Raw genomic sequence first — 23745 nt, forward strand, 5'->3', positions numbered from 1 at the left:
AGTCTTTCCGGCAACAGAAAGCAAAAGCTGCCAATGCCTGCTCTGTGATCATCTTCAAGCTTCTTCCCCGTAGGTTCTATTCAATTGTCTGATTCCTGGAAAGCAATCTGCTCCTTCCTCCATTCCTACTCAAGATGCTAAGCAGAACAGCTGTAGAATCGCATTTGGCAAGCAGTTCCACTTAAAGGTAAACTAAAAAGTCATGTTACTTCAGTGATGAATTTTAAACTCACTGATTTGCTCTTTTAGCAAGAGACAACCATAGCAAAAACTAGATTGTCAATAGGAATAATCGTATTAAAAAAAAACATTTTCTTGTGGAAGTTTAATGGCATACTTGGGAAAGAGGTCAAATTCACCCTCTTAATAACACTAGTCGTTTTAAGGTAAAAACAAAAACCAAGAGCTTTGAGCCAAACAAAATCGGCACTGTAAACCACAAGTTTAAGATTAAGTGGCTAACTACGCTGCTATCTTTCAAGCCACTCGTGATCCGTTGGTGACCAAACCACACTCACAATGCAGAAGATAACTCTTGTCTCTTCGAAATTTTGACTTGATTAGTTTTCCCATTTCACCTTAGCGCCCCGCTATAAGTCAAATGCCTGACTTCGCAATTCCTCTGCATCTTTTCTAGAGAAAACCAGGAAGCACTCATCCGAGAAAGAGGAAAGTGGAGAATCACTTTGGTAAACAAACCCCACAGCATACTGTACTCATGCACTTTACACGTGCTGAGGACTGTTGTTGACGGAATGAACTGTACGGTTGGTGGAAACGCTTAAGCCAGTGGCAAGGAAAACATTCTATGAAACACCGGGCCAGTCAGAACCTGCTTCCCCTATCAGCACGCCACTTTTATGTAATCATCATATGCAAAACTGAGCATTTATCAGCACTCTGCAGAATCTGAACGCGACTCCCGGAGGTGTCAGCACACTCGCCTCTCACTCGGGCTGGGCTCTTCCGAAAGGGCCTGGCTGCGAGCGCGGAGGTGCACACGTGCGCTGAAAAGCGGCTCGGGCCCCAGGCTTGTTTTTCAACAATACACGGGAAAAAGGCACACTCTCCCAGTTATCTCTCGGGGGCGCGGACGCCTGCACCCGAGCAGAGGGATCCGTCCGCGAGGGACCGAGGTGGCGTCCGAAGCGCCGGGGGAGAGACGTTGAGGAAGGGGGCGCGCCGGAGACGGGAGGGCACCCGCGCGGGCCGGGCCCGGGCCGGGTTAGCGGCCGCAGCTCCAGGCTAGGGTTACATAGGAAGGCCCGAAGCCCGGGCCCCACTCACCGAAGTCCAGGAACTGCTTCATGGAGAGCGGGGATGGCGAGAAGCGCGCGTAGAAGTCCACTTGGCCGGGAACGCCGCGTTCGGGCGCCGGGCCGGAGCCCGAGTCCGAGGTGAGGCTGCGGCTGACGCTAGGGCCGGCGGCGCGCAGCCCGGGGCCCGGGCCGGCCGAGGTGGCTCCGCGAAGCAGCCGCGCTAGCCTCATGCCGAGCCGCGCCGGAGCAGCCGGAGCCCCGGGCGCCAGGTCGCCGCTCCGCCGTTCGGCCGGGTGGTACGTGAGGGACGTGGCGGCCTCGGGGGCGGGGAGCGGCTGTCACCGCCGCGGCCACCGCCCCCCTTGCCGGAGCCCGCTGGGCGGGGCCCTGGGAGGGGAAGGAGGCGGAGAGAGAGGCGGGGATCGCGTGCGGACCGCCCCCGAGTCAAAGTCCCGCCCCCCGCGCCGCGGGGCGGGGCCCGAGCAGGTGGGCAGGCTTTCGCGTGGAGGCCGGGCAGCTACGACCCTCTCGTGGTGTGGAGCGCACGGTCACAAGCCCTTTGGAAACAAATGCCACTTTCCTGCTTCCTCAGGTTTCCTGTCCTCCGCCGAAAAGCTCTAGCACAGGATCGACATCCGCTTCCAGGCACCACAGTGTCTTGCTTAGAGCATGTTCCAGAAACGCTCCAAAAAACAAGCCCATATTTTATAACAGAGGAGCAAAATGAGACCCCCAAAATTTTCAGAGCAGACCATTGCCAAACAGTGGTACGTAAGTACACATGGTGATCACTATAGAATGTGGCCCTAAATAATAGTGCAACGACTCCCGTCCCAAGAGAAGAGAATTGGAGGCTCAACTTGAAGCTTTATCTACTGGCATTCTCGGCCTGGGCAGCAGTGTATATAAAGGCTCCCACAACTCCAACTGCCCTTCTCTTTAACTGTCTTAGCGTCACAGTTGATTGCTCCAACCTTTGCAGTTCCCAAATAGTGGATATAAGACTAGAGAATTTTTAATTTCGATTTAATCCCTCAGAGCTACAAAGGCTGTCTACCGTGAAAATCACTACCGTCCCTTCTTGTCACTGCTCCTTCTCCATATATCTAATCCCAGTGGTTTGTTATGTCTTAGATGCCAACAAAATTACTTTTCCTTGGGTATGTAGTTTAATTTAAAATATATATTTTATATATTATACAATTTTAAGATTTTATATATATGTGTGTGTATATACATTAATATTTACAGCAGTTATTGGTCTAGAATAACAATTCTATTCTCCATATGGTCCCATCTTGGGTTGTATAAAAATATATGTGTAAAGAATGAGATGAATGTCTTTTTAGGGTGTATTAGTGTTACTAAACTACATTCATTTGCCCAGTGTGCAGCACGCCACACTCTGAGATGCCAAGGTTTGCAGGGGAAAGGTTTATTAGTCATGAGGCAGCCAAGAGAGGAGAAGGGAGACCAAATCTTAAATTCACCTTCCCTAAGGGTAAGAGCTTGGGATATTTATGGGACAAAGAAGTTGGGTGACCTGAGGCCTGGGGAAAGGTGATTGGAGAAGAAAAAGGGGAAGAAAATGGCAGGGTGGTATCATCTGAGGGTGGAGTGTTTGGCCTTCTGATGTCAAGGGGTTCTCCATCCAGCACTCTAGCAGGCCCAGCTGAATGGTTGGTGGTCTCAACTGATCTGAACTGGGCAATACTAGCTCCATGTTCCTGAAAAACAACTTTTGAAACCATTACTATAGTGACCCATCCATCAGAGATACTGCCTCTAGAGGGCAGCTAAAGGAGTCATATGATTGTCTAAGCTGCCTGACGAAGGGCGTGCAGTATGCAGGGACAGTTAAGGCAAGTTTGATCTGTGAAGTTACTGATACTGCTGATTAAGCAAAAGTTATAGTTTAAGGGATCAAATTGATGACTGCCCTCAGTTTCATTAGTCCCACAGGTTTGGCTTGACGGAAAACACTGACCACCTTTACAGGTGTAGGTAGTTGAGGGTTCAGGTAGAAGCAGCACGTAAACATATTTTCCAAAAGTGGTGCCTCTAAGAATTCTTTCAGATACCTGTTAACCTGGTTGTTGTTACCATTTTGGTAAAAATTTCTTAGAGGAAGCAGTATGAACATAAGACTATGAGATAAGTAGAGAAAGTCGGAGAAGGCAATGGCACCCCACTCCAGTACTCTTACCTGGAAAATCCCATGGACAGAGAAGCCTGGTAGGCTGCAGTCCATGGGGTCGCTAAGAGTCAGACACGGCTGAGCAACTTCACTTACACTTTTCACTTTCATGCATTGGAGAAGGAAATGGCAACCCACTCCAGTGTCCTGCCTGGAGAATCCCAGGGACAGGGGAGCCTGGTGGGCTGCTGTCTATGGGGTCGCACAGAGTCGGACACGACTGAAGCGACTTAGCAGCAGCAGAGAAAGTAATCAAATCTTGTTTATATATTTGCTGTCCTAGCAGCCATACTCTGTACCCTCCAAATGTGGCCTTCCTGCATCTATTCTACGAATATTTGTTGAAAGCACATTATGTAAAGTCCACCATCGTCGAAGTTTCACATATATCTTCAAATATTAGACAGCCTGCTCCATAAAATAAGGATTATATTTGCTCTGAGTGACCCAAACAGCAGATGGAAGACTTGGGGATAGAAACTGTAGGGAGACAGATCTCACCCATATGTGGAAAAACTTTGGTTACAGCCCTTTGACTGTGAAATGGGTGACCTTAGAGGAGGAGGGGGTTCTTGCCAATGACAGAGACTAAAGGACAGCTTTTTAAGGAGGCTGTGGGGAGGATGATTGCAAAGCAGTGTGGTGCTATGAACACAGCCTGGATTCTGGTGTCAGATCCTCTTTCATGTACTGGTTATGTGACCTCGAGTGAACTACCTCTCTGAGCATCAGCCTCCTTCCCCAAAAAGGGGGGATACTGGCTGTCTCATCGGGGGTGACTGTGAATAGATAGTGTAGCCATCTGTGTTAGCACAATGCCCAGGATATACGAAACACTCAGATTCCATCTTTTCTTTTTTTTTTAACCATTACTGCTGTTTTTTTAAAAAAATATTTCTTTATTAGGGTTTAATCAGAAGCACTCACACATTTTTCATGAAGCCAACTTTACCAAAAGTTTGGTAAAAGACAGTTTACAACTGAACATTAGCCATCCTTAAAATAGTCCTCAACTGTTCCGCAGCTCTGGGGCAGCCTCCAGTCATGTGGCCTTCCTCCTTCTCCCCTTCCTTCCAGATTACTCCCTGAGCTCTGAATTCTCCCCACACCATCATACACAGTATAATCGGCTTCCTCAGCATCAATTTGCAACTCTGCTGCTTTCCACTCAAGCATGTTGAGGTGCTCAACTGAATATTAACTTGTGTGAAAGCACAAAAACCAGTCAGAAAGCTTGGGATTTATTATGTCAAGGTTCGTTCACCCAGAAACCAATCCAAGTTTTCTTTTCTCCAAAGTATATTCACCAAGCTTCCACCCAACTTATAGAGAATGAGTATATAAAAACAGATGCAAAATTGCATCAGCTTTTCACTTCTTGGTCAAAGGCTGAGGATCTAGAAACTGGAGAGAATGTTAGATTTTTTTCAGGTATCTGTTAACTTGACAGTTATTAAGACTATGGTAAAAATATTTTAGAGGAAGCAATATGAGTGATATGAAAGAATAAGATATGAATGAAGCGATATGAATACATAAGATACATATTCAAAGGTAGAAAGTGATCAAAGGGTGGTATGTCTTTCATGAATTTTTACCAAAGGGCTATATTATTTAACTATGTACATAATGGACAAGGTAATGGAGAAGGAAATGGCAACCCACTCCAGTGTTCTTGCCTGGAGAATCCCAGGGATGGAGGAGCCTGGTAGGCTGCCGTCTATGGGGTTGCACAGAGTCGGACACAACTGAAGCGACTTAGCAGCAGCAGCATGTACATATAAAGTATAATTGTAATTTAAGGCTCTCTAAAAAAATTCTTTATAGCAGACTTGGGCTGGATTCTCTAAATTCACAGAGATTTTGTGATTATTGCTGGATTGATCTGACTGAAAATCATGGAGAAAGCAATAGGAAACAAGCTGAACTATGCCACCCTGTGTCCTTTATCCTGTGGCTTCATGGGGCTCAGAGGACAAGAGGAGAGAAAAGTGATCATTCATTCTCCTGCTCCTTCCTGCTGGGCCATGACTTGTGTCCCTTTTAAGTATGGCCACAGCTCCCTTCCTGTGCCCAGGGAGCCCTAGATGTGGTACCAGTTTCCCTCTCCTGTTGATTGGACTGCTTCACTACCTCCATCGCTACTCTGCCCACACCTCTATAAAGAGTTCCTGAAAACACTCTTCAGTTTCCCCTTTGAGTGCGCTACCATTTCCTGCCCCAGAATCCTGACTACTGCTTTACAAAGGTAACTTACAAAAGAGAGAAAATCATGACTTTCATGCAGCTATGAAATGAACACATCTCTATTGCTGTGTGTACTACTTTTAATATCCTATGATTTTATCAATTATATCTCAATGAAGCTGAAAAAATAAAATGAACACACTGAAATTTTAATTAACACTTTCATTAAATGAGAGACTCAGAGAAGATACTACAACCAGTTCAAGGGGAAGGCAAAAAAAATAGGATTACAGAAATGAATTTGTAAAGGGCTATAAAACTGGCTTTTCCCCTTAGGAGTCAGGAACCCTCCACCTCTAATGATAGAACATATTTGCATGGACATAGGCAAGAATATAGGTTTTTCCTGTAGTCATGTACAGATGTGAGAGTTGGACCATAAAGAAGGCTGAGTGTCAAAATATTATTGCTTTTGAATTGTGGTGCTGGAGAAGACTCTTAAGAATCTCTTGGACAGCAGGGAAATCAAACCAGTAGATCCTAAAGGAAATCAACCCTGAATATTCATTGGAAGCATTGATACTGAAGCTTAAGCTCCAATACTTTGGCCACCTGATGTGAAGAATCAACTCATTGGAAAAGACCCTGATGCTGGAAAAGATTGAGGGCAGGAGGAGGAGAGGGTGACAGAGGATGAGATGGTTAGATGCAATCAATGACTCAATGGACATGAGATTGAGCAAACTCTGGGAGATAGGGGAGGACAGAGGAGCCTGGCATGCTACAGTCCATGAGGTCACAAAGAGTCAGACACAGCTTAGCAACTGAATAAGGCAAGAATTACATTGTATTACCTACAATTTACCATTATAAATAGCTCAAAGGCAGTGAATCAGAATCAGACACCCTAGAAACTTGTGCTCTGAACAGTCCATTGTATTCCACCTACATTTGCCTTCTGTGTTTAAGGAAGACCATCATTCAAGTAATTACCTGTGCTGCGACATGGAGCCATCCTGCTCACCAGGACTTGTTTCAAGGAAAACCCTGTATTTATCTGGAGGAGGTATTTGATAAGCTGCTGGAGTTGAGAGGGAGATTCCCAGGAACTGCTCTCAGAACAGCCTTGCAGGAATCAAGAAGAGGAATCCACTTTGCAGAGCTCAGGGAGAGGGGAGGTGGTGATTGCAAAGGCTGTTTCAAAAAGACGGAGCTTCTTGAACCCTCAGTAAAGTTCACCAAAAAAAAAAAAAAGATTGTTGAGACTGGATCTTTTGTGCCTTTGTGCAAATTGGTAAAAAGGGTGAATTTTGCATAAGAATTGGAGCAGCATTTGCACTTGAGGAGCCTAAAGCAGTGGTTGGGTTGAAGGGGACTCTGAGGTCAAAAACCCCTAAGAATTTACAGACCTGGACAGTGAGAATTGTCCACTGTCCACTGTCTGGATCTGGACACGCTGGAATTTGCCATTTCAGCCAATTCTGGGGACAAGAAGTCTGCAGATGTCTGGATTATGGATGCCATCAGCATAGTTCAAGTTCTTCTCTTTAAAATTTTGTTGGAGTGGGAAGCTCCAAATTTCTAGTTTCACCATCAATTTCCCTTTATTTATTTCATTTCATTTCTTCTAAGTTTTCTAGGTACCTACTTCTGGGGTTCACTCATTCTGTAAATGTTTCCTTAGACATGCTGTGTGCTGAGCAGGCATGATTTTAGGTTCTGGGCGTACAGCACTGAACAAGGCATCCAGGTCCCAGCTCTTACAGGACTTCCATTCTGAGGGCTAAAGACAGAGAATAAATGTATACGATTATTTCAGAGAGTGCTACAGGCTCTAGCAATAATAGAACAGACCACTGTGTGTGTGTGTGTGTGTGTGTGTGTGTGTGTGTTGCATGGAGGCTACTTTACAGAGATCAGCAAAGGTCACTCTGAGATTAGGACCTTCAGAGGCCCTAAAATGAAAAACGATGTGACTCCTCCCACCATGAGCCTCAAAAAACCCAATCCTCCCTACTGCAAGACACAAAGCCCCTAAGCTTGTTGGCCTTCATTCATTCATAACTCACCAAAAAAGTCTTTAGGTGGGACTTTGGATTATGATTGTTAAAGATTCTCTTAAAGCACAGAGCTGACTGCGGTCATCACCTCAGTTTGCGAATAATCACAGGCCACGCACAGCGTTAAGCCTGAAGTGCTAGTGTTTGGCTTCCTGACTGCTTTCCAGTCCATCCAGACGCCTCCCCCACCCTCAGGAGACCAACTGAAAGGCTTCATGAAAAGGTTCTTCTCCATTTGTTCTGCCTGAGGGGGTGCCCCCACTGTCTGTCAGGAACCTGTAACTGAAGATTGCGTAAAAAGCTCATGTCCTCTTCAAAACGTGAGTTGCCATATTTCATTGATACTTTTTTGTTTCTTTCACGTTTTAACACTTCATAAATCAACAGGGTCCTCAATTCCTATCAGTATGGATATTGACCCTGCTGATGTTTGATCATCCGAACTTGAAGACTGGGTATCCGCTGTCTGGAAGAGAATCCTGAACAGTGGAGCGCTCTCTTCAGAAATGCTGCATCACAATACTTTTTGGCAGGCATATTATTCTGAATTAATGTTAATTTGAAAGATTCAAAATATAAAGAAAAAGTTCTTAAAAAAGTGAAAAAGTGAAATAAATAACCAATTTATTTCACTTACATTTTCCTATTATATGCACAAGGAATAAGATGATTAAAATCTGTCTAAAGGTACCTACAAGCTCTTAAGATAAAATTTTCAAAGACTAAGAAAACACTGTCATTGGCAATCTTTTAAAATTCTTACTAGGACTGTTGGGAGATAATCCACTGTCTCTAATTCTACTGGTAATTGGGATTGTTGAGATCACCTGGGAACAGTGTTGGAGGCCAGAGAGAATCCCTCACAGCAGAAATATTTGAGATGACAATAGTAGAAGCCAAGAAAAAAGCACTTTCAAAATTGAGGGGGCGTTGGCAATCATTAAATATTCTCCAGCTGTCAAGTAAAATGAGAACTGAGAAGTATGCTTTAGACTTAATAGCCAAAAGGTGGGTCGTGGCTTTGGAACAAGGGACTTCATGAGAACAGTGATGAGGAAGTAGAGATGATAACTGAATAAATACAGTCATTGGAAAGGACCACTGTGGAGTTGGTTTATTTATAGGTTTTACAATGGGAAAGTCTTGAGTATGTCTAAATGCTGGGGGTGAGGAACTTATGAGACAAGCTGGATATAAAGAAGAGGGAGAGGTTAAGTGCCGGAATGGGTCCTGGAGGACTGGAAGAGTTCTCCTCCCATAGATGGGAGGAAGGACACTTCTCTGATCGGGATGTGTTATCAGTGTGTAAAAGAAATGTGTGAAATTGATGTGGGCAGACCTGGGCGGGAGTCAAGGCTCCGTTACTTTCTAGATGCGTCACCTTGGCTAAGTTGCTCACTCTTAGTGATGATCTTACTGAGCACTTTCTATGGCATAGGCACTAACCAACGAAATGGTTATTTTTTTAGACAATGCTGAAGCTGTTAGCCTAGTTAAGAGAACATGTGTTAAATTAGACTAGGGCACAAATCTAGGCAGGAAATTGAGAAAATCCTTCTGTAATAATTTTCATATTTGTGTGTGTGAAGTAGGAGGTAAAGTATGCTTGAAATTAAAGGGAAAGGTGGGAGAAATTCATTGGATAAGCCATCTAAGGAAAGGAAATCTGAATAACCACATGTCTTTTGATAATCCTTCTAGAGATGTGTTAGGGTTGATGGATTTTACCTATTCCATTATACTTATTACTTATTTATATATTTATATAATATATATTATATATATTATAAAAATATATTATATATTTATATAATTATACTTATTTACTTAGGTTGATGGATTCAAACAGTGACAGACTTTATCTTCTTGGGCTCTAAAAAATCACTGCAGATGGTGACTGCAGCCATGAAATTAGGAGATGCTTGTTCCTTGGAAGAAAAGCTATACAAACCTAGACAGTGTATTAAAAAGCAGAGTGATCACTTTGCCAACAAAGGTCCATATAGTTAAAGTGATGGTTTTTCCAGTAGTTATGTACAGATTTGAGAGCTGGACTGTAAAGAAGACTGAGTGCCAAAGAATTGATGCTTTCAAGGTGTATGCTGGAGAAGACTCTTGAGAGTCTCTTGGACAGCAAGGAGATCAAACTAGTCACTCCTAAAGGAAATCAACTGTGAATATTCATTGGAAGGATCAATGCTGAAGCTCAAGCTCCAATACTTTGACCACCTGATGCAAAGAGCCAACTCTTTGAAAAAGACCGTGATGCTGGTAAAGATTGAAGGCAAAAGGATAAGGGATCGGCAGAGGATGAGATGGTTAGATAGCATCACTGATTCAATGGACGTGAGTTTGAGCAAGCTCCAGGAGATGGTGAAGGACAGGGAAGCCTGGCTTACTGAAGTCCTTCGGGTCACAAGGAGTTGGACATGACTAAGCGACTGAAGAACAACGACAAAGCAGGACTATTTTTTTTTTTTTTTGGTAAGTTGGCTAAGGCTGTTTTCTGTTTGTTTAATCAATTTATTTAACTTGGATACTAATTACTTTACAATATTGTGCTGGCTTTTGCCATACATTGACATGAATCAGCCATGGGGGTACGTGTCCCCCATCATGAACCCTCCCCTACTCCCCTCCCCCATCCCATCCCTCTGGGTTGGCCCAATGCACTGGCCCTGAGCGCCCTGTCTCATGCATTGAACCTAGACTGACGATCTGTTTCACATATGGTAATATACATGTTTCAATGCTATTCTCTCAAATCATCCCACCCTCGCCTTCTCCCAAAGTCCAAAAGTCTGTTCTTTACATCTGTGTCTCTTTTGCTGGCTTGCATATAGGGTCATTGTTTCCATCTTTCTAAATTCCATATATATGCATTAATATACTGTATTGGTGTCTTTCTTTCTGAGTTACTTCACTCTGTATAATAGGCTGCAGTTTCATCCACCTCCTTAGAACTGATTCAAATGCATTCTTTTTAATAGCTGAGTAATATTCCATTGTGTATATGTACCACAGCTTTCTTATCCATTCATCTACTGATGGACCTCTAGGTTACTTCCATTTCCTAGCTATTGTAAACAGTGCCACAATGAACATTGGGGTACATGAGTCTCTTTCAATTCTGGTTTCCTCGGTGTGTATGCCCAGCAGTGGGACTGCTGGGTCGCATTGCAGTTCTATTTCCAGTTTTTTAAGGAATCTCCACACTGTTCTCCATAGTGGCTGTACTAGTTTGCATTCCCACCAACAGTGTAAGAGGGTTCCCTTTTCTCTGCACCCTCTCCAGCATTTATTGTTTCTAGACATTTTGATAGCAGCCATTCTGACCAGTGTGAGATGGTACCTCATTGTGGTTTTGATTTGCATTTCTCTGATCATGAGTGATGTTGAGCATCTTTTCATGTATTTGTTAGCCATCTGTATGTCTTCTTTGGAGAAATGTCTGTTTAGTTCTTTGGCCCATTTTTTAATTGGGTCGCTTATTTTTCTGGAATTGAGCTGCATGAGCTGCTTGTATATTTTTGAGATTAATCCTTTATCAGTTGCTTCGTTTGCTCTTATTTTCTCCCATTCTGAAGGCTGTCTTTTCACCTTACTTATAGTTTCCTTTGTTGTGCAAAAGCTTTTAAGTTTCATTAGGTCCCATTTGTTTATTTTTGCTTTTATTTCCATTACTCTAGGACATGGGTCATAGAGGATCCTGCTGTAATTTATGTCAGAGAGTGTTTTGCCTATGTTTGCCTCTAGGAGTATTATAGTTTCTGGTCTTATATTTAGATCTTTAATCCAATTTGAGTTTATTTTTGTGTATGGTGTTAGAAAGTGTTCTAGTTTCATTCTTTTACAAGTGATTGACCAATTTTCCCCGCACCACTTGTTAAAGAGATTGTCTTTTCTCCATTGAATATTCTTGCCTACTTTGTGAAAGACAAGGTGTCCATAGGTGCATGGATTTATCTCTGGGCTTTCTATTTTGTTCCATTGGTCTATGTTTCTGTCTTTGTGCCAGTACCATACTGTCTGGATGACTGTAGCTTTGTAGTATAGTCTGAAGTCAGGCAGGTTGATTCTTCCAGTTCCATTCTTCTTTCTCAAGATTGCTTTGGCTATTTGAGGTTTTTTGTATTTCCATACAAATTGTGAAATTATTTGTTCTAGTTCTCCAAAAAATACCATTGGTAGCTTGATAGAGATTGCATTGAATCTATAGATTGCTTTGCATGGTATACTCATTTTCATTATATTGATTCTTCCGATCCATGAACATGGTATGTTTCTCCATCTATTTGTGTCATCTTTGATTTCTTTCATCAGTGTTTTATAGTTTTCTATATATAGGTCTTTTGTTTCTTTAGGGAGATTTATTCCTACGTATTTTATTCATCACAATGGTAAATGGGATTGTTTCCTTAATTTCTCTGTTTTCTCATTGTTAGTGTATAGGAATGCAAGGGATTTCTGTGTATTAATTTTATATCCTGCAACTTTACATATTCATTGATTGGCTCTAGTAATTTTCTGGTGATGTCTTTATGGTTTTCTGTGTAGAGGATCATGTCATCTGCAAACGGTGAGAGTTTTACTTCTTCCAGTCTGGATTCCTTTTATTTCTCTTTCTTCTCTGATTTCTGTGGCTAAAACTTCCAAAACTATGTTGAATAGTAGTGGTGAGAGTGGGCACCCTTGTCTTGTTCCTGACTTTAGGGAAAATGCTTTTAGTTTTTCACCATTGAGGATAATGTTTGCTGTGGGTTTATCATACATGGCTTTTATTATGTTGAGGTATGTTCCTTCTATGCCTCAAAGCAGGACTCTTGCCAACTCAAGTACAGAAAACCCAGTTCAAACTTCCTTAAGTAGAAGACCATTATTTTCTGAAGTCACTGAAAAACTTTTCAAGTGGTATACCCAAAACATCAGTGTGTCCTGCTCTCCTCTTCCTCTTTCTTCCTCGCCATGTTTCAGCTCTGCTTTTCTTGGTGTTGGGGCTTCTTGTGACACTTTATAAACTTCACAAAGCTGACTCCTTTCCTATTTCAGAAATGGACAGAGTAGCAGCAGGCTTTAGTTTCCAGTGGGGAAAATCTCTGTAATAAGCACCTCTCATTGCTTCAGAAAAACACCAGGGGATTGACCCTGATTTGCCAGGCAGGGGCCATGATTCCAGTCTGGGAAAATGGGAGTAGGTGTGGAGAGGTGGTACATACACACACCTAATATCAGGGACTGAATTAGAAGAAAGGATCCCCAAGGAAACAGCAGTTTCTTTCACCTAAAAAAGGGATACTGGGAGGTAAAAACAACACATTATTTCCATGTTCTATAGACTGGTAGCATGTTTTCCTATTAATCACAACGATTTAATGAAGACAGTCCATGAAATATGACATTCTCTCACAGAATAATGATTCTTCACATTTTTATGTTTTTATTCCCTTCATTTCCTGATTAAGTCAGATAATGTACATACCCATTTCCACTCTCTTTTAGAGATTTAGAAAAAAGAAACAAGTGCTCACTTCGGCAGCACATATACTAAAATTGTAACGATAAAAGATTAGCATGGCGCCTGCACAAGAATGACATGCAAATTCATAAAGCGTTCCATATTTTTATGGAAGCAATCTAGATGTTCATCAGCAGACGAATGGATAAGAAAGCCATGGTACATATACACAGTGGAATGTTACTCAGCTATTAAAAATAATACATTTGAATCAGTTCTAATGAGGTGGATGAAACTGGAGCCTATTATGCAGAGCGAAGTAAATCAGAAAGAAAAACACCAATACAGTATATTAATGCATATATATGGAATTTACAGAGATGGAAACAATGACCCTATATGCAAGACATCAAAAGAGACACAGATGTAAGTAACAGACTTTTGAACTCTGTGGGAGAAGGCAAGGGTAGGATGATTTGAGAGAATAGCATTGAAACATGTATATTACCATATGTGAAACAGATTGCCAGTCCAGATTCAATGCATGAGACAGGGCACTCAGGACCGGTGCACTGGGATGACCCTGAGGGATGGGATGGGGAGGAGGGAGGTAGGAGGGGGGTTCAGGATGGGGGACACATGTACACCCATGGCTGATTAATGTCAGTGTATGGCAAAAACCACTACAATATTGTAAAGTAATTAACCTCCAATTAAAATAAATAAATAAATTTTAAAAGAAAAAAGAAACAAGATTCGCCCTAACATGACATTTGTTTAATATCTTGGATATCAAGTTGATCTTAAAAGCAATAAAATATTCTAAATCCAGCATTAGCTAGAAGGCAGCTACAGCCCATGCCTTTTCTCTTTTAATTTCCTAGATCTTTTACCATTTTCTTTGGGTGAGTGGCCATATCAGTTGGGGTTCAGGGCATAAAGTAAAAACCACTCCAGGTATTACTGGCATGAAGGGATTTAATTCAGGAAATTACATGTATACAACACAGACTAAAGTAGGTTCTAGACAGGGCCTCTGGGGATAGTATCTAGAACAATGACTCATCTAGGGGTTTCTGGAAATTTAGGTGAAGAAAAATACTTGTGGCTACAATCCATAGTCAAAAACAGGAAACGAGGCCACCACCAGTTAACCCTTTCTAATACTCAGAAAGCTAGAAGACCCTCAACACTGAACCTTAGGTCTCCACAACCATGCTTGCTAGTAGAAACACTCAGTGAGTCCACCTTGCAGATCTCAAATGAAGGCACATAATTCACAGAATCCAGTTCATGTGCAAAACCCCTAGCTGCAGGGGAATCTGGAAGAGAATTTCTAGCCTTCCAGCCCTTCTAATTAAAAGGTGGAATAGAAGTTGGCAAGCCAATCCACAGATATCTATCTCAATGGGCGTAGGCATTATTCATCTGTTTTGCAGCAGGAGTGGCCAGGTTGTTTGCAGTGGCAACAGGCAAAGGGAAAATGAAGAATTGTTGCTGCTTAAGAAAGAAATTGTCAGATTGCAGAAGTTTAACTCTTAAAGAGTTTGGCTGACTTACTGCAGTCTTTTTGTTTTGTTACTGATTTAGAGAAGTCACTGTAACCAGACCAACATCTTCTTGCTTCTGTGGGTCAGCTACTAGAACTGGCAGATTGTTCCCCAATCAGTTGTAAATGGGATTTTGCTTCTAGCAGGGCAGGTGTCTTAAAGGCATGACCCATAGAGTAGCCTAAAAGGAATGTTATCTATCCTGTCATCCTCACATATAACAAAGACTAAAATGTGCCCTGACTCTTCTTTATATGCAAGTTTGAGGATGTTAGGGATTGGAAGTTGTTAAAGGTAAGTAGACTGGTGTCTCCTTTCTAGAAGCCTAGGTTATAATCCTTCCATATACTGCTTTACAGATGCAGAAATTAAACCAGTAGGGGTAAACAAAGTGGCAGAGGAGTGACCTGAACCTTGAATGAAGATCGACTCCACAGACCCTTGCTACCCAATGTGTAATCTGTGGACTGCACCGTCTGGAGCTCATTAGAAAAGTTGACTCTCAGGCTCTTTTCCAAGCTCTCTGAAGCAGCACCTGCAGCTTAATGTCTGCAGGTGATTCTCAGGCATGTTAAAGTGTGAGGAGGATGGCTTTTAACCACTTTGTTGATTTAAGACTTCTTAACAAAGTGGCTATGGCTGTAAGCGCCCTAGAACTTGAGTTCCATCAGCAATTTGATGACACCTTGGAATCAAACAGACCCCGTCTTTCTAGGGAAAGGTTCCCCTTTTATGGACTTTAGAGTCTTTCAGTCAATGCACTGTGACATGTGGAAAGAAGAAAAGGGAGTTTTTCAGTTTTTTCTTGCACGGACAAATCTAGTCTAATATACATGATGTAACTCAAGTATGAATGGGCCTATGAGCACTTCCTCTTCTGCACAGCATTAGTAAAGGTATGTAAGCAACAAAACTACAACGTGCCTTCCCACTGCAGGAAACCAAAGAATCTATCGTGTGGGTAAAGAACTGAGGAATCATTCAAAAAAGAATCCTTTATTTTTATACTCTTCCATTTCTGGAAAAAAAAAAATCAATGAGTCAGTACATAGCAGTTTCAAGTTACCTACATATGGACTTTGGGTGCATGCTCTAAGCCCGCTTATGGTCATTGTATTAAGGGCTTGAAACAGTTTGATTATAAGTCAGTCTTGTACAAAATGACCTATGTTGATGAGCAGTTTAAATGTAAGAGTTAGGCTCACAGTATCTTTTAGTGAAGGTTACTTGCACTTGCAGACTGTAGCTATAGCAGGTAAACCCAGGGGTATGAAAAACCTAGATGAGGAGACAGAAACAGTTAAACTATATTTCTCCATCTGTGAAATGAGAAAGAAGAACTAGATTTCCATGTTTCCTTCCTATTTTAACATTTTATGGTTCTATATAATGTGTAATTATAAAAATAACATTTAGTGAACATTTTCTGATCCTCTCATTTATTCCTTTTAAGAACCCAAGAGATTGGTACTAATATCAACCTTACTTTACAAATAGAGAAACTGGGGCACAGACATGTCAGTCACTGGTGGGGGTTATATTCTAAGAGGGGAAACTGAGTCACACCCTGGCAGTCTGACTGCAGCCTCACTCTTACACACCCTATGGCAATACGTATGGCAAATATGTCTCTAACTTCCAAGCTCTTGTTACTGGTGCAGTGGAAACCTCACACACAGCAATAAGGCATTTCCACACAGAGGGCAGAGCCCTTGCCATAAATATTGAAGCTGTCCAGTGCTTTAGAAGCAGCTCTCAGCCTTAGCTACCCATTAAGAGTCACCAGGGAAGCCTCAAATAGCAGATGCCTGGATTCCACACTAAAGAGTTTCTGATGGAGTCAATCTGACATGAATTCTCGGCACTGGAGTTTTTTTAAAAAAATGTTCTTTAGGAATTCATAGAGGCAGCCCAAAGTGAGAATGGACTACTCCCAACTTTATAGGAATGGGGTTGGTTCTGGAGGCAAGTTCTGCCCACATAGGACCGGGTACTGACCTGATGTGTCAACCACTGATACCCTGACACAAGATTTTTAATTCTGCTAATTATGTAATGGAGAAGGAAATGGCAACCCACTCCAGTATTGCTGCCTGGAAAATCCCATGACAGAGGAGCCTGGTGGGCTACAGTCCACAGGGTTGCAGAGTCACACATGACTGCCTGAGCACATTTATGTAAAGTAAACTACCTGTTTGTCAGGACCACTGCTGTTTTCGGTAAGCTTCCTGTAAAAGGGCAGAGCCAGTGTCTTATTTGTATGTGTGTCCCCAGAGCCTGGTAACATCCCTATAAATTTTATTTCCAATTGGGAAGGAAATAATGAAACCAGGTCGAACCATCTCCATATAACAAGATCTTGACAGGACATTCACTTAAATCTGCCGGTTACTGTTGAACTGAATACTTATCTGCTAGGCTTTGAGACAGGGAAAGCAGCATACTCTCTTCCCAGAGTTTGAGATTTCTTGGGGATGTTTGAGAAGGACAGTGTGTCAATAGTGTGTGAGAAATTTAATCTGACCCCTGCTAATATGGATGTGTCTCTGCCCACTTTCATGACCCCAGCACAAGCAGCCTGTCAAAGAGATGCTCCAGGGTCAGGGCATTTAAGCTTTGCTGACTACCATGAAAGTCATACTTTTCCTTCACTCCAGTGTAGTCATCAACCATCGCCTGGTTAGCTTTTCCCTTTGTGGTCCACCTTGAACTGTGTTAGACCTATATTCTTGCCCTTACTTGTTTTACAGTTCACTCACCTGTCCAGGATTTAACCAGGAATCAATCCCTTTGTAACATTTCCCTCCTAAATGGGTCTATTGGTAACACCTCTGCAGACCTGACCTCAGCCACTGGCTCACAGCACTCTCAGACTCAGACAGCTGGGCCAGAGAAGGCAAAACCTATCTTTAAGAGAAAGAAAAGTTACTTACCACTTGACCACAATCAGAACGAGTTGTGGAACAGATGCCCCCTGGCTTCACTGCAGTAGCCACTCTTTTGAAATCATCCTGAAGTTCATTTTCTCTCTGAGGCTCAATGCAAGAGCTTGGACCATGGAAGTCCAAAGGACGGACCACTCATCCTTGGAGCTCGAGCTACTGCCTTTAATCATTTACTTCGGCTTCAAGCTCATCAAATAACCCTTCCACGTTCCTGCTTTCTTAGCCCTGGGAATGTACTTATGTGGAAGCCAGTCAGCTACAACATTTCACCCTTTTCCTCCTTTAAAACGAAAGAGCCCATCAGTCCCAGCCTGTCCTTATTGTACGAGGGCTAAGTTTCTTACTAAGATGTTTTCATCCAGGGTAGAAGGCTGGAGCTAATCCTTACTTTCCTGGTCCGGACAATGTAAAGCATTTCCCACCAACATCTACCTCACATTCTAGAATATTCTCAACCACAGGGGCATGACATAAGCCATGACTCTGCATGATATGCTGCGAGGTTGTAGCAAGTAATCTGCAACCAACAATTACGTGTCAGTGTTCACAGACAGGTCCAAGGGTCCCCTGTATGAATACCGCTATCACACTCCAAGGCATCTCTGTTTTTTTGCAAGAAGAAAAGGAAACAGAGTCCCAGGAGTCCCATAAAGCACTACCATGACCTCTGCCAAGGGCATTTATGCCACAGCCCTAGCCAAACCAGTTACTGATGCTCCTAACCACTGACTACACATCATTGCAGTGACTTACACTGGGTATACCCATGGGACTGTGGTTAATAGTTCCAACCACTGGCCTGTCTAAAAAGTACCTATCACTCATTTCTTTAGGTGGTTAACATCACCTGTCTGACCTTCAAAGAACTAACAAGGCTAAGACATAATGTGTAATACCAAGTACAATGGAAAACTATTCCCTAATACACTGGACATATAACACATTTTATATTGGAAAATTCATTCAGGCCAGGGCATGCTATATTGTCTGCACACTATATACATGCCTTCTGTTTATTAAATTGTGACAATCCGGCTAGAGAAGTTTCAAAAAGCTGCTTAAATTTAAATGAAATCCATTGATGATGAAAATATTTTCTGACCTGTCAATTCTGCCTAGTCAGTGCTTGGTGATCAGTATAAGGAGGCAGGTCACAGCTGGACTGCTGTCACAGCAAAAGTGTGTTCTAAGAAGAAAGCAACTTAGCCATAAGAACTTTTTTCTTTGTGCTGTGTGTCATTGCTAGCTGACACCCTATCCTTCACAGGCATAACAAGCCTTTGAAGCAGATGAATCAATGCTTACACACAACTCCCAATTTGCAGGTATCTTGAAAAAACCACCTTTAAGATAATTTTCTTTTGAAAATATTCTCAACCAACAGTAAAGCCAAAAGAGGAAAAAAAATCACATTTACATTGCATTTTGTGGAGCACTAATAGCTTTGGCTGATCTGAGATTATTCTTAGTGTCCCATAAATAAAAACACCAAAACCTTTATAGTTCAGCTTGATGAAATAAAAAGAAAGGCAATTCAGGTTATTTATAATTCCACATGAACAATGCTGTGTTTCTAAGCCACAAACACTTTCATAAAAAAATTTTTATTTCACACTTTTATACAAATATCCACAGGTATTTTCTAATCATGAAATAATTTTACAATTCTAGTTAGTATAAAAATGTATCAAATGCAAACAGACCAGTGACTTGACTTGAGATGACATTTTTAACAACTATAAACACCACTACATTCGTGTTTCTTTTGTTGGTGAACCACACTTGCACCCCGCCCCCCCTTTTAGGACATTCATTTTTATAACAAAGGTCTATAAACACGTTCAAAAAATCAGCTTCTCAGCAACCTATAAGCCAGTGCACTGGGTTCCAAGTTATCTAAGCAAGAAACTGAGATTTTAAACATTGTTATGACCTGTTTTAGAGAAATTTCTGTAAACAAATTATCATCTGTAAAACTATTTTTGTTTTGAAAATTCCAAAGCACAACTAATATCCTAAGGGCATAAGATTTCTAAAGAAAAAAAAAAATGAAAATGCCAAAGCATCAATATCACATATAGCTGTATTTTGTTCTTTTAAAAGATTTTGATATGCTACTTACACTACAGCCAAACAAATTAGCACCTGTTTGTTGCTGTACCCCCTGTAACTTAACATTTTGAAGTATAGTAATTTTTTAAAATTTAGCTTTCCAGCTATTCAATCTCTATTGAATGTATATAATAATAACTTCCTCCTCCCTCCCCTTCATCTTTAAAAAACGATTTAAAGTTCTTTTCAGAGTAGTTAAAGTATTTTGGGGGATACAGACAGGGGAGGAAACAAAGCAAAAAACAGAACATCGACTCGTTGATTAAATGATTCCAATAATATTTTAAAACTTCAAAGCCACGATGTTCAGACTTTTGGTATCAGGTATTCAGTAGTCTTACACTGGATCGGTTTGGGTCCACCATCGGCACTCACCGTTTCTTTCAAGTCCTGAATATACAGTATTTTCAGCAGTGACTAAACTGTGCTAAAGTCCAACAAACAATCCCATTATTTCCAAGAGTTCCTGATAGTTATAGCAGGAAAATCAGAAATATCACACAGGGCTCTAAACTAAAAAATATCTTCTGTCTTTAAGAATTAAACATCTCACAGTTAAATTCTGTTTCTTAAATGTTTTGGGTTTGGAGGGAGGGGATGAGTGCTGTCATGAAGGGAGTTAATAACTTAAACTTATCTGTAAAGTATAACAACTCTCTGCTATATTTATAAAGACTTACTATGTTCTTTAGGCAGTCAGTAATTGAGGTCCAACCAGTGACCTCTCATGTTCTGATTCTGATTGCTTAATCCAACCTGAAGGGCAAACTGGAGAATCTTTGGCCTGTTAGTCAACAACAAAATGGTTTGTAAAAAAGAAAAATAAATACCATATACAAATAAGTATAACTAGCATTCAAATCTGTTATGCCTGTGTTTTAGTGAAAGGGAAATGAAACCTGTGTGTATTTGGCGTGAGCAGGTATTCACACGTCTAGGAAATGGAAAAAGATGGCAGGATGGCAACATCACCTTCTATTGCACATTTAATTTATGGGAGCACTTTAGTTTGAACAAAGTTACCCTGATGGTATAGGGTTGTGATGCAGGACAGTCAACTGGCATCTTCTCCCATCCTATGAGAAGAACGCTGGCAGAGGTGGTGCCGAGGTTGGGACGGTCACTCTGTTGGCGCAGGGGTCATGGTGCCTTCTTCCAGCTACACCTTTGGAAGGATGTCATATAAGAGTAACCAGGCAGGCCCTTCCCCAGCACAAGTAAGTCAAAAACAAAGGCAACCCGGAACGTTAAATTAAGGCAGTTAAAGAAAAATCCATTCCAACAGCCTTCAATTTGGCTGTGCAAAACAGGAGCCTCGGGCTACGTAACAACATCCACAGTTAAAACTGTAGGCCCGTACTGTTGTGTAGTCTTTCTGAAATCAGTATTCAGATATTGAACAGGTTTTTCAATCCATCTGAGTGTCTGGGTTGGGGAAAAAATAAAGCAGTTTGGGTACTGTGAAGCTTTTCTGGCCTCCCTAGGAGTAGCTTTCATTTTCATTCCACTTTGTGATCCACTGTTTTTTTTCAGGGTTATCATTATATTTTTCATCTTGGATCTCTCGCTCTTCTTTCCGGATCCTTACAGCATGGTATCGGGGAACGCTATCATCGTACCTAGAGCGTTTAAAGAATCCACACTGGAGACGGGGGGAGAAAGAAACAGACACAAATTAAGTAATTCCAAGAAAGGCAAGTCCACTGGATGGTAATATCTAAGCTTTCTGTTCAGCTATGCCTAAATTTGGACTGGGACAAAGAATAAAAGACATGGTTTTCTTTTAAGAAGGAACTAATAGGTCAAAAAGAAATAGTAATAGTCGGTGAGGATAAACAGAAGAGAACAGCTGTAAAACTGGAAGAAAAGTCCCTTTTCCCATCTTGTCTGTCCATCTTATTATAGCAATGTAAGTTACCTCTAAGAGTTGAAGAGTTTATGAAATAGTGCTTCCATTTTTTTATAATCACCATTATATGTAAAAGACCTAACTTTCAGATTACTAGAACATCATGTTAATTTCAAGAACAACTTTTTTTCAAGGCCATAAACCAAAGATTATTCCATGCCCCTCTTCCACTAACAAAATGGAAATCAGGTCACAAATATTTCACAAATTACTACTTTAAATGGGTGATTTAAGAATCTCCTCTCCTTCGAGGCTCCAGTACATCTTTCTTAATAGCTAAGATGTAATTTATACTGCCTGGATTTCCAAATGAAACTTCTAAACTAAGCTGTTTCATTAATAAATCATGCAGTGACTGTGTCCTGCAATAAAATCATTCATGTACCACAAAGAATTTGAGGAAACTACCACTAGATTGAATTTCAGAGCATCCTCTAATTTCTTTTCTTTTTGGCAAAAATACAGCACTTACACTTAGATTATTAATGAATATATATTTTATTACTCTTTAAAAACATATTCAATCTGATCCAAAGTAGGTTTTTATTGGGAACATACCTGGAAATTCTTAAGTCAGATTGAATTTTTTTAATGAATAAAATATATATGTTCTTTTTAAAAAGATGTGTCTTTAATTTTTAAATGCAGATAAAAGATGGATGAGGAAGATACTTAGACTGGTTGATTAATGTGTTTACTATGTGACATCAATAGGGACACAACATTTGTTTTGAATGATGTTAAGCTATAAAAATGGCATGGGGCAAAATAAAATTATGTACAAATTTATCACTTAAATCAGTGAGGAAAATGGGACAAGAATTTTTGTTCTAAGGCCTTTTCTACTTTCTGCAAAAAAGCCAAAACACCTATCTGTCACACAGTGTGACTATTGCCCCATTTAAACAAAGAAATTGGGGTGATACATAAACTGAAATGGAAATGCTGGGATTCATCATGACAGGACCATGGAAACGGATTACAGGGGTAATTCTACCCTCTGGTGCCCAGAGAAATGGAAAAAGGAATCGCTGCCAATTCCTGTTTCCATGGAGTTACAAATAAGAGAAGCCAAACATGAACTTAAAGTCAGCTGAGACCCAGGGCTGAAAAAAATTTCTAGGAACATGGAACAAAATCAAACTCCATTACAACGTTTTGAATAAACTGTCCACAGCATTTTTATATTAAACTTTTGTAAACTGAAGGCCACGTTGGCAAAGAATCATCTTCTGAAGTTGACCACAATGTCCATCATGGGAGTAGTGAAGAGTTTGTTGTAATGGTCTTTGACTTGTAGTAGATATGCAGGGAAAGGAAGTTGCATGCTTAGCCAGCATAAAACAATTTCTGAGCAACAATAAAAGCATTCCAAGCCTTGCCCCATCATTTTATAGCACGAAAATCAAAACGATGACAGTGAGAAAGCCTTCTCTTCAAGAGAAACACATGTTTTCAACATGCAACAGGTTAATTAGGCAGTCAACACAAGCTTCTATCTGTGGGAAATTCCAAAATGGACAAGAAATCTGGGATGATTTCTTATGCATCTTTGAAATTCCAAGTGGTATGCTACATACTAGATTAACAACACGTGGCAAACTGGTCTACAGTAGAGGTCTAACACCTCATATGTGTACGGAGATTGCAGTTTTCTTCATTGCTGTGGGTGATGTCTATTAACAACAACACAAAGTGACTCACCTGCAACGAAAGATTCTTTGTGCACTCTTTAAAAAAAAAAAAACTAAGCTTTCAAGTGAAATAAATGAAATAAAATAAATTCAAGCAAGGTAAGCCAGTGTGGACATTTGGAAAACGTCTGTTAATGGGACACACACAGCAAGCTGTTGCTTTTAAAGTTAGCCACCACAACCATAGCAGGTTCCACAGCTAGCAATTAAAAAACATTGATCAATTACCAATTACAGAAGTAGATCAATACTACGCATCAGAAGTAAGCCTCTCTTTATCAGATGGCTGAGCATGGATCTCAGCCTTGTGATATGTGGCATCATAGTGATCTTTCTTATTTCTCTTGAAGAAACCACACTACAAGGAAGCAAGGTAT

The 23745-nt window shown here is 41.1% G+C and overlaps 2 protein-coding genes and 1 non-coding gene across 4 annotated transcripts in view; 1 reads left to right on the forward strand and 2 right to left on the reverse strand.

Moving 5' to 3' along the window:
- PDK1 (pyruvate dehydrogenase kinase 1) overlaps positions 1–1632 on the reverse strand; it is a 41478-nt gene extending 39846 nt beyond the window's left edge. The window contains exon 1 of the mRNA XM_043894289.1: positions 1288–1632. Coding sequence (XP_043750224.1) covers positions 1288–1489 — 202 coding nt within the window. The 5' untranslated portion in view covers positions 1490–1632. The remainder of the gene's footprint in view (positions 1–1287) is intronic.
- Positions 1633–13223: 11591 nt separating this feature from the next.
- Positions 13224–13326, forward strand: LOC122688863. Its single transcript, XR_006339605.1, has one exon. It is a non-coding gene; the product is annotated as a U6 spliceosomal RNA (small nuclear RNA).
- Positions 13327–19238: 5912 nt separating this feature from the next.
- ITGA6 (integrin subunit alpha 6) overlaps positions 19239–23745 on the reverse strand; it is an 84368-nt gene continuing 79861 nt past the window's right edge. The window contains exons 25-26 of one of the 2 annotated variants that reach the window (XM_043894114.1): positions 23597–23726; positions 21239–21407 (exon numbers count right to left, since the gene is read on the reverse strand). In XM_043894114.1, the coding sequence (XP_043750049.1) occupies positions 23619–23726 (108 nt within the window). In that variant the 3' untranslated portion in view covers positions 21239–21407; positions 23597–23618. Of the gene's footprint in view, positions 21408–23596; positions 23727–23745 lie in introns of both variants that reach the window. The other variant, XM_043894113.1, reaches the window with a different exon arrangement.

The sequence above is a fragment of the Cervus elaphus genome, chromosome 33 (assembly GCF_910594005.1).
Source record: "Cervus elaphus chromosome 33, mCerEla1.1, whole genome shotgun sequence".
NCBI lineage: Eukaryota > Metazoa > Chordata > Mammalia > Artiodactyla > Cervidae > Cervus > Cervus elaphus.